At 42.2% G+C, this 11937-nt stretch overlaps 1 protein-coding gene across 1 annotated transcript in view; it reads left to right on the forward strand.

The window, feature by feature from the left end:
- Window positions 1–11937, forward strand: part of CASQ2 (calsequestrin 2) — a 123437-nt gene that overhangs the window by 79251 nt on the left and 32249 nt on the right. The window contains exon 9 of the mRNA XM_004380359.2: window positions 8693–8793. Coding sequence (XP_004380416.1) covers window positions 8693–8793 — 101 coding nt within the window. The remainder of the gene's footprint in view (window positions 1–8692; window positions 8794–11937) is intronic.

An 11937-nucleotide genomic window follows, 5' to 3' on the forward strand; every position in this document is an offset into this window, starting at 1 on the left:
CTCCATAGGGTTTCCAAGGCTGTAATTTTTACAGCAGCAGACTGCCACATCTTTCTCCTGAGGAGTGGCTGGTGGATTTGAACCGCTGACCTTTTGGTCAGCAGCCAAGTGCTTAACCACTACCCCACCAGGGCTCCTTACTATTAATAATAATAGTATCTCATTACTGTCAGTGAGTCTGAGAAGTAAACAAGGCAGCTATTCTCTCCAGTCTCAGAAGAGGAAAAGGAAGTGTCTGTGAGGTTAAGCAGCCTGTGCAAGGTCTTCAAACCCCAAGCTTGGTATTCTCTCCACACACAACCCCCAGACTGAATCGTGGCCCCTACTGCCCAGCCTGACCACACAAGCAACAGCAGGACTACACTCTAAGAGCTTGGCTCCCCCAAACCCAGGCCTCTCTTCCCAGAGCGAGAGACACTGAGTCTTGTAACATCATGTGGTGTGGAGTCAGGGAGGGGTCCTTCCAGTGCTTTGATGGAATGAGCACACCCAGCTTCCTGAGGACTGGGTGACAAGAAGGCGAGGCAAAGGCAGGGTGCGCAGTACTCTGTGGGCCTATTTGCTCCTGGGCCACTGCTTGGTCAGAAACATACCTACTTCTGCCAAGCAAACCCTTGGCTCCTGGAATGGCTGAGACTAGCTTGGAACTGGTCCCCTAGGGCTTAGTGGAGTCTTGTTCCCAGGCAGGAGCTGGTGGGAATAGGGACAGCATAATCACCAGTTTACCCTCCCACAGAGATGCAATTCCCAGAGGCCTCTGTCTTGCTGTGGGAAACCTTTTGGCTAAACGTGCATCCCTCAGCCCTGGTAATGGAGTCTCAGGATTCAAAGCCTGTGGAGCAGTGAAGGAATCTCAGTTCTCACAGCTCTCTGTCCCTGTTCTTTATTTAGATTGGTCTCGGAGTCTCTGAGACACCATTCAGACCATCACTGAGTTGACCAACCATCCCACTGTGGCTATGGGAGGACAGGGGCCCAGCAGCACAGTTAGTCAAGGGAAGAGGTTCCCTCATAACTGCTCCATGGGAAAGGCAGTGGCCTAGCCCGCCCAGTACCGCTGCATCTCCTGTTCCTTGGAGCCCCAAACCCACCTTCCCTGATGGAGAAGATTTCACACTGGGCTTGGAGATCCCAGGCCCAAACTTGAAGAAGGAAGATGGAAGCAACATTGGTAGGAGTAAGGAGGGAGGACACATGGTGGAAATGGCTCTAGATGTGCAGGCAGAAGACCTGAGCTGTCACCTTGGTTCTACAATGTGCTACCACGTGATGCTGGCAAGTCACTTACTCTCTCTGAGTCTCAATCTCATCCCCTTTAAAATGGAGATAATGAAAATCTTTCTTACCTCCATCAACACAGATGTGAAGATTAAAAGCCAAAGTACTTGGCACCCAGTAAGTGTTCGATAAATACTCATAAAATAAAGGCTGGGGAGGCATGATTACAGACTGCACATAAAGGACAATGTCCTGTGTCCATAAAGGAATACATTTAGAAAATGAACTTCTTGTGAAAAAGAAGAATCAGTTGGATGCAAGAAAAGATTCTTGACTGGCAGGATTATTAATTCTTTAATGGGCCTTGCCACTACTCATCTGTACATTTGTCATATTGTGGTAGCTTGTAGAGAAGCCCTGGTGATGCAGTGGTTAAGTGCTTCCCTGCTAACCAAAAGGTCGGTGGTTCGAACCCAACAGCCGCTCCACAGGAGGAAGATGTGGCAGTCTGCTTCCTTAAAGATTTACAGCCTTGGAAACCCTATGGGGCACTTCTATACTCTGTCCTATGGGCTTGCTATGAGCTGAAATTCAACTCAGTGGCAATGGCTTTGGTTTGGGTTTTTGAGTGGTGGCTTACATGTTGCTACAATGCTGGAAGCTATGCCACTAGTATTTCAAACACCAGCAGGGTCACCCACAGTGGACAGGTTTCATCGGAGCTTCCATAATAAGACAGATTAGGAAGAAAAGCTTGGTGATCTACTTCCAATGAAAACCCAGTGGATCCCAACACTATATTATCCGATATGTTACTGGAAGATGAGCTCCCTAGGTTGGAAGGTACACATATACACAGGGGCTTCAACAACGGACTAGAGCATACCAATCGTCATGAAGATGGCACAGGACTGGGCAACATTTCCTTCTGTTGTACATGGGGTTGCCATGAGTCAGAGCCGACTCAGTGGCAGCAAACAACAACAACAGTGGGCCTTTAGGGAGGTCAAAGGGTCTTAGCCCTGGAAATATTCAAGGGCAAAAGTAGGCAAGTGTCCTGGGTGGAGAGCTAGTCACCTGCCTGGATATTTGGGATGTTTGGGAGTTCCTTCTGGCTTTGGGGACTGTTGTTTCTCTGACTAATAATCACAGGGAATAGTCCTCTAGTAGATGTGACTAAATAACATCTAGCCTACAAATCTCTGAATAACATTCCACCTTGCTCTCTACCTACTTTTTGAATTATGGGGTATTTTTTCTGAAAGACATGGCCACAATCTTAAAAGGTCTATAAGCTCAGTACATCACAGATAAAGAAAATGTTTATTCATTTCATTCATTCATTCACATAATTTCAACTGTGGACTAGTCCTGTATGTAATATTGAATTACCAGAGTGAAATAAACAATTTCCTGCACATATCCGTCCTGGTCAAAAAGGGAGGATCCACAGTGAATGTTTCCCTTTTCAAGCACACCTGCCAGTTTTAAAGAGGAACAGAAGCTCTCTCTAGGAGGAAATGAACTTGTAACTTTCGATTTTAGCAACTGAATGCACGTGAGACCTGTTTAGCTGCTTTAACTCCGCTTTCCCAGATGAATGAGTTTCCATTTAAACAGGTCTACGTTTAAGACTGGGGACTGGAGAAGGGAGAGCCTATGAAGGTTGAATCAGGAATATCCAAGTCAGTGTAATGACTTAAAAACAAAGGAATTAAACATTGGTCTAATCCATATATTGAAGCAAGGTTCTCATAGTCACACCAGCTAGCACACCATCCCTGAAGTCTTCAGTTATGAATCAAGAAACAGGAGCCAGTAGGAACCACCCAGTGATAGACTGTCTTGTGATTTTCTGTCACTATGTCTTCTCTACCTCATGGGTCTAGGACTGCTGTATCTAACCCACCCCTTGTGCCCAGATCACTGTACCTAATTTATATGAGATGAATGAACAGGTGAATGGCCAGTTTTAGAGGGTTTCATGCAGCTCCTTGCAATCAGGAATAAGAATGTCAGATCATTTAGGGAGAATGATGTCTAACCCTTACTATATGCACTTACTATAGGCCAAGCACTGTTTAGGCACTTTAAAGATATTAAAGCATTTAATACAACAACTCAGTGAGGTAAATACTATTATTATCATCATCCCCATTTTACAGGCTAGGAAACAAGATGGTACACAACTTGCCTTAAGTCACGCCATGAGTGGCAGAACCAGGATTTGGACCAAGGCCATGTGGCCCCGGAGTCCATGTGCTTAACAGTGTTTGCTATGCTGCCTCTCTGAAGAATGGGGCTCTGCTCTGTTTTTGAAATTACCCGGAGATGCAGGCAGTTGCTCGTTACAGAATTCATCACTCCAATAGTCAAAAACCTTCCCCAGGATCTGGAGGAAATTCTCCAGCTTTAATGTACACCTGTAAACCTCTTTATCAAGTTATTCTATGAATGGTTTTTGAGCCTTCCTTGTTCCTCAGTAGACACAAAGGATATTCTCCTCACAAAAATCTTTCATATTCTTAAAAATAGACATTAAGCTCCAATTTTGACTTCTCTTATTTTTGTAAAAATTCCGATCCATTCAATTTTTCTTGCAGGAAAAAAATAACAACCAGTTGCAATCGAGTTAATGCTGACTCATGGAGACCCCATGTGCACAGAATAGAGCTGCACTTCTCCAAAGGTTTTTCTTCCAAGGTACCTCTAGGTAGATTTGAACCTTCGACCTTTCAGTTAGTAGTTGAGTGCTTAAAGGAGCACCACCCAGGGACTCCTTTTGTTCTTTGCAAAACCCATCTTTTATTCCTTCAATCTTTTTTTTTTTTTTCTCTCATTTTCAATCTTTGAATCTGCTCCTGGATGTAGAATAGAAAACGTTCTTGTATGGTATATAACATCCCTTTCTGTAAATCCCAACATTATGTGTGTGTGTGTGTGGTTTTTTTTGGTCCCATCAGAGAACTACAATGCTACCTCATATTCAGCTTGTAATTCTGATCACAGATCTTGCCCCTGTACATTTGTGCCTTTCTCCCTTTTCTTTATGTGAATTAGTCTTTCATGCCCGAAGTATACTTTCTTCTTGAATTTGTGCCTGTGTTGTTGAATTTCATTCTCTTTATGAATTTTTGATTTGTCAAGGTCACTTTTAAATTTGATTCTCATCCTCCAGAGTACTGGCGACGTCACCTCATTTATTATCATCCCTTTTTTCTCTATTGAAAGCAGTAACTATACATATTTAGGAGGAAAGCTCCCTGTGGTCTATTATGATACACAAGTGTGCAGGTTACGAAGGTGACGTCATATTTTTCTCCTGACGGCAACGGGTTTTCTGTTTGTTTGTTTGTTTGTTTGATTTAGCTCAGCAACATGCCCAGAAGAGGAGCCATATGTCCACAGAGTAGCAGCTAGTGACACTCTGGAGGGGCTTGGCCTTCTCAGTCCCACTTACTGTCCGCAGGAGTGGTCTCTACCCTCAGTGAGAGATTAATGATCTCCAAGGCACAGGTCTCCTATCAATCTAGGCATCTGTCCTACAATCTAATTTGCAATACAACTCAGAGCATAGATTGAAAAATCACCCAGTGAAGGGTAAGACAGTACACAATACTGGGAAGCCAGCACAACTTGTACAAGGCAAGGTCTTGGAAGCTCCATAGACACATCCAAATTCCCTGAGGGATCGAATTGCTGGGCTGAGGGCTGTGGGGACCATGGTCTCAGGGGAAATCTAGCTCAATTGCCATAATATAGTTTATGAAGAAAATGTTCTACATTCTAACTTCGTGTGTAGCATCTGGGGTCTTAAAAGCCTGTGAGCAGCCATCTAAGATAAGATACTCCACTGGTCACCCCTTTGGGAGCAAGGGAGAATGAAGAAAACAAGATACAAGGAAAGGATTAGTCCAAAGGACTAATGGACCACAACTACCACGGCCTCCACCAGACTGAGTCCAGTACAACTAGATGGTGCCCAGCTACCACTACTGACTGCTCTGACCAGGATCACAACAAAGGGTCCCAGATAGAGCTGGAGAAAAATGTAGAACAAAATTCTAACTCATAAAAAAAGACCAGACTCAATGGCCTGATAGAGACTGGAGAAACCCCAAAAGCATGGTCTCTGGACATTCTTTTAGCTCAGTAATGAAGTCACTCCCAAGGTTCACCGTTCAGCCAAAGATTAGACAGCCCCATAAAACAAAATGAGACTAAAGCGGCACAACAGCCCAGGAACAATGACTAGAAGGTAGGAGGGACAGGAAAGTTGGTAATAGGGAACCCAAGGTCAAGAAGGGAGAGTGTTGACATGTCGTGGGGTTGTTAACCAATGTCATAAAACAATATGTGTACTAACTGTTTAATGACTACTTGTTCTGTAAACCTTCATCTAAAGTACAATTTTAAAAATTTTAAAAAAAAAAGAAAGATCACCCAGGCAGGCCCAGCATCTCTGCAGGAAGGGACCACAGGCTATGAAGACCCTATTCTCCACTACAGGTTGCTGTGCTTTCCAGGTTATAACACCTGGGGGCCCCAGTCTGAATCTTTTGTAAGAATGAGCAACAATTAAAGTGGTGACTTCGTTGACTCAAAAATGAGCTGCTAAAAATAGTACACATTTTGTCTGGGTTACATTAGAGATAAGGAAGTATATAGACAAACTTTGACCAAGAGGGCAAACAAGGCTGATGTGCCAGAAGTTTTGGCTGTCGCACCAGGAGAGTAGAGAGGACTGTTAAACAGAGGCCATAGAGATGGGCTCAAGTTTCCTGGGACTCCAGCTAAAGAAGAAAACTTTTTTAAAATAATATTTTATTGTGTTTTTGGTGAGAGTTTACACAGTGGATTAAGTTCCCATTTAACAATTTCTACACAAATTATTCAGTAATATTAATTACATTTTTAACAATGTGTCAACATTCTTATTAACTCCATTCTGGTTGTCACATGAGTCCTTTTTTCTTTCCTAAATTTTATTTATTTTGTTGTTGTTGCTGAGAATATATACAGCAAAACAAACACCAATTCAACAGTTTCTGCATGTACAATTTAGTGACATGGATTACATTATTCAAGCTGTGCAACCATTCTCACCCTCCTTTTCTGAGTTATTCCTCCCTCATTAACATAAACTCACTGCCCCCTAAGGCTCCTATCTAATCTTTCAAGTTGCTGTTGTTGATTTGATCCCATTTAGATAGTTCTTAAAAGAACATAGTGCTGAAGGCAGAACTTTTTTCTAGTTAAGCTGAACTATGGTTTTAAGATAACCTCAGGGGCTGTTTTTGGTTTAAGGTTTAAAGATTATTTCAGGGCAATAATTTCAGTGGTTCATCCAGCCTCCATGGCTCCAGAAAGTCTAGGGTCCATGAGAATTTGAAATTCTGTTCTACATTTTCCCCTTTTGATCAGGATTCTTCTATGGAATCTTTGATCAAAATGTAAAAGAAAACTTTGCAAAGAAAGAGCAATTGTCATACTGCATTCTCAAGTAGTAGATAAATTGCTTATGTTAAAAAAAAAAAAAAAACCATTGCAGCTGAGTCAATTCAGATTCATGGCAACCCCTTGTGTTACAGAGTAGAACTGTTTCATAGAGTTTTCTTGGCTATAATCTTTATGGAAGCAGATCACCAGACCTTTCTTACATGGTGCTTTTGGGTGGGTGTGAACGACCAACCTTTAGGTTAGTAGTCAAGCACAAACCATCTGTGCCACCTAGAGGCCTTAAATTACTTAATACAAGGTATAAATGTCAGGCCACAAATTCAGCAGTGCAAGAAATGTTACTTTATTATCCAGAACTGAACCTTAATTTCCGTTTTGAGCTGTGTACCACTGGATGGTGGTAACTGAATCTGACAATTGATTCTCTTCCATCCCTAGGGGCCCAGGGTCTCATGAGTTCCCAGACATAGGTAGGAGTAGGGTATATATATCTGGTAGGAGTCACCGTCACCTATCCACACTGGCATCTGCAAAGAAGTCTGTCATTCTGTCTGACCAATAACCCTGGTCCTGAGCAGGTGTCCTGGTTCTCTCCATCCCAACTGCAGGGCTTCTTCAGATCTGCCCTCCCCCTACCCAGCTTATTCCATGTTTCTCAGAACAAGAGAACATGGTGGGGTGGCTAAAACCCCTCACCTCCTTTGTGCTGTGTTCAGGGGCAAAGGGCCACTATGAGGTTCTCGTGGACCTATTGCCAAAATATCCTGGCAGACTTTTCTGCTGTAGTGCTCCTGCACTGAGGGGTTCTCTAAGGTATCCTGGGGCCTTTCCATTTTCCCGAGTTTCATTCTGAAACAAAGTATGGTCCCCTCTACTCTGGGATTCCCTGAAACTATGGAGCTTCTGTATGTGGAAACGTGCACACGTGGCCTGAGTTCATGCAGTTACACACACACATAGGCATAGAGCTTATTCTCAAGGACCTTCCAGAATCTAATCTCTTTTCTCTGTTTTCAGTTGGGGGTGGCAGTGCTGAGGGTTTATAGCATGCTTTCTCTTACTAAACCTTCTTCAAAAATTTTTCTTTATGGCATAAATTTTATTTCCCAATTATTCAAGATTTAGACCTTTGAAAGTAAAAAGTCTGTGTTCTTGAAGCTTACAAGGCTTGCCTATGTTTTTCTTATGAATCATCCCTCCCCTGGGGGCAATGAATGCTGCTGACTGAATAGTGGCCCTGGTGGCACAATGGTTAAGCGCTTGGCTGCTAACTGAAAGATCGGCGGTTCGAACCCACCGGCCACTCTGCTGGAGAAAGATGTGGCAGTCTGCTTCCATAAAGATTACAGCCTTGGAAACCCTATGGGACAATTCTACTCTGTCCTATAGGATTGCTATGAGTCAGAATCGACTGAATGGTAGCAAGTTTGGTTTTCATTTAGAATATACAAGGAACTGATGAGAGAGGGTAGAAACCCCGTTACTATCTCAAAGCCTTCTCCAACCGCACTTGCAAAGGAAGGGAGAGATTACTATGAAACTAACTAAATCAGAAGCTCAGCTTGAAGGTCTTAGGAATTTCAGGTGGCAGAAAACTAAAGGTCCAGTTTATATGTTCACATGACCACTGGTCCGTAGAGCAAATGTTATTGAGAATTCCAGGGAACAGTAAATTATCTGTCTCAAGAGATGGCACAGGAGCAATGAGAACCAGGCAGGGCTCCTCTGCTCTGGGGTTGAGCTTCCTGACCAGAGGCTGGTCAGCTTTCACATGCCTTCAAGTTGCAACCGGCCAGTTCCTGCGAACTTTTAATCTTCTTATTCAAGATTTTATTGTTTCCTTGGCATAAGCTGTTTCCTGGCTGGGATTCTCATCTGACTCATTTTATAAAATAATCCTGTAATAGAGGGCATGCATGCCTAAAAAACCCCCAAAGAACAAATGTAGTTTCTGCTCTCCATGTTAGAAGTTGTGTGTGTAGGGGTTACTCAGCCTTCTTGAACACTCTTGCAGATGGCTACGAGTTCCTGGAGATCCTGAAACAGGTTGCCCGGGACAATACCGACAACCCTGATCTGAGCATCGTGTGGATCGACCCGGATGACTTTCCTCTGGTGAGTGGCTCAGGCCAGGGCACCACCCTTGGTTCTTTTTTTTTTTTAATTGTACTTTCGATCAAGGTTTACAGAACGAACTAGCTTCTCATTAAACAGTTAGTACACATATTGTTTTATGACACTGGTTACCAACTCCATGACATGTGAACACTCTCCCTTGTCAACATTGGGTTCCCAATTACCAGCTTTCCTGTCCCCTCCTGCCTTCTAGTCTTTGCCCCCGGGCTGCTGTGCCCCTTTAGTCTCATTTTGTTTTATGGGGCTGTCTAATCTTTGGATGAAGGGTGAACCTCAGGAATGACTTCATTACTGAGCTAAAAGGGTGTTCAGGTACCATGCTCTCGGAGTTTCTCAGTCTCTGTCAGTCCGAGAAGTCTGGTCTTTTTTTTGTGAGTTGCTCTACATTTTTCTCCAGCTCTGTCCAGGACCCTCTGTTGTGATCCCTGTCAGAGCAGTCAGTGGTGGTGGCTGGGCACCATCTAGTAGTACTGGACCCAGTCTGGTGGAGGTTGTGGTAGTTGTGGTCCATTAGTCTTTTGTATTAATCTTTCCCTTGTATCTTTAGTTTTCTTCATTCTCACTTGCTCCCAAAGGGGTGAGACCAGTGGAGTATCTTATATCACTGCTCACAGGCTTTTTAAGACCTCAGGCACTACTCAGCAAAGTAGAATGCAGAACATTTTCTTTATAAATTATGTTATGCTAATTGAGCTAGATTTCCCCTGTGACCATGATCCCCACAGCCCTCAGCCCAGCAATTAGGTCTCTCAGGGAGTTTGGATGTGTCTATGGAGCTTCCATGACCTTGCCTTGTACAAGTTGTGCTGGCTTCCCCAGTACTGTATACAGTCTTACCCTTCACCAAAGTTACCACTTATCTATTGTCTATTTAGTGTTTTACCACCCCACCCCTCCTCTCCCTCATAACCATCAAAGATGGTTTATTTTTATGTGTAAACCTTTTCATGATTTTTATAGTAGTGGTCTCAAGCAATATTTGTCCTTTTGTGGTTGACATATTTCACTCAGCATAATGCCCTCCAGATTAATCCATGTTGTGAGATTCTTCCCAGATTGATCATTGTTGTTTAAGGTTGTGTAGTACTCCATTGTGTATATGAACCCTAGTTTGTTTATCCGTTCATCTGTTGATGGGCATCTAGGATGTTTCCATCTTTTTGCTGCTGTGAACAATGCTGCAATGAATATATGTCTAGGTGTGCATATGTCTATCTGTGTGACAACTCTGATTTATCTAGGATATATTCCTAGGAGTGGGATTGCTGGATCATATGGTACTTCTATTTCTAGCTTTCTAAGGAAGTGCCATATTGTTTTCCAAAATGGTAGTATCATTTTGCATTCCCACAAGCAGGGCATAAGAGTTCCGATCTCCCCACAGCCTCCCCAGCATTTTTTATTTTCTGTTTTTTTGATTAGTGCCAGTAATGCCGGGGTGATATGGCATCTCATTGTGGTTTTGATTTGCATTTCTAGAATGGCTAGTGATCGCGAACATTTCCTCAGTGTCTGTTAGTCACTTGAATGTCTGCTTTGGTGAAGTGTCTGTTCATTTCCTTTGCCCATTTTTTAATTGGTCTATTTGTCTTTTTGTTGTAGAGGTGTTGGATTTTCTTGTAGATTTTAGAGATTAGACCTTTGTCAGGTTTGTAATAGCCAAAATTTTTTTCCCAGTGTGTAGGTTCCCGTTTTCCTCTTTTGGTGAAGTCTTTTGATGAGCGTAAGTGTTTAGTTTTTAGAAGATCCCAGTTATCTAGCTTATCTTCCAAAGTTTGTGTGTTGTTACTTATGTTTTGTATCCTGTTAATGATGTGTAATAGGGCCTCTAGAGTTGATGCTATTTTCTCTTTTATGATCTTTATGGTTTTTGGTTTTATATTTAGGTCTTCAATTCATTTTGAATTAGTTTTTGTGTATGGTGTGAAGTATGGGTCCTGTTTCTTTTTTCTGCAGATGGACATCAGTTTTGTCAGCACCATTTGTTAAAAAGACTGTCTGTTCCCCATTTGATGGACTTTGGGCCCTTGTTGAAGATCAGGTGACCATAGATGGATGAATTTATATCTGGGTTGTCAATTCTGTTCCATTGGTCAATGGATCTGTCGTTGTACCAGTACCAGGCTGTTTTGACTACCGTAGCTGTATAGTAGGTTCCGAGGTCAGGTAATGTGAGTCCTCCTACCTTATTCTTCTTCTTCAATAGTGCTTTACTTATCTGGGGCTTCTTCCGTTTCCATATAAAGTTAATGATTAGTTTTTCCATCTCTTTAACAAAAGTCGTTGGTATTTGGATTGGGATTACACTGTATTTGTACATTGCTTTGGGTAGAGTTGTCATTTTCACAATAGTGAGTCTACCTGTCCATGACATGGTATGTTTTTCCATTTACGTAGATCTCTTTTGGTTTCTTGCAGTAGGTTTTGTAGTTTTCTTTGTATAGGTCTTTTACATCCCTGGTTAGATTTATTCCTAAGTTTTTTTTTTGTTTAGTTTTGTTTTTTAGGGTCTATCATAAATGGTATTGTATTCTTGATTTCCTTTTCAGCTTTCTATTTATTGGTGTATCGAAATCCAACTGATTTTTGTATGTTTATCTTGTATCCTTCTACTCAGCTGAATCTTTCTATTAGTTCCGGTAGTTTTCTCGTGAAGTCTTTGGGTTTTCTATGTATAGTATCATATCATCTGCAAACAGGGACAGTTTTACTTCTTTATTACCAATTTGGATGCCCTTTATTTCTTTTTCTTCCCTTATTGCTCCAGCTAGGACCTGCAGCACAAAGTTAAATAGGAGTGGTGATAAAGTGCATCCTTGTCTTGTTCCTGTTCTCAAGGGGAATGTTTTCAGCCTCTCTCCACTAAGAATGATGATGGCTGTTGGTTTTGTATAGATGCCCTTTATTATGTTGAGAAATTTCCCCTCTATATCTATTTTATTGAGAGTTTGTATCAGGAATGGGTGTTGGACTTTGTCAAATGCCTTTTCTGCATCGATTGAGATGATCATGTGATTCTTTTCTTTCCTTTTATTTATGTGATGGATTACGTTGATTGATTTTCTGATGTTGAACCATCCTTGCATACCTGGTATGAATCCTACTTGGTCGTGGTGTATTATT

The sequence above is a fragment of the Trichechus manatus genome, unplaced genomic scaffold (genome assembly GCF_000243295.1).
Source record: "Trichechus manatus latirostris isolate Lorelei unplaced genomic scaffold, TriManLat1.0 scaffold00073, whole genome shotgun sequence".
Classification (NCBI taxonomy): Eukaryota; Metazoa; Chordata; class Mammalia; order Sirenia; family Trichechidae; genus Trichechus; species Trichechus manatus.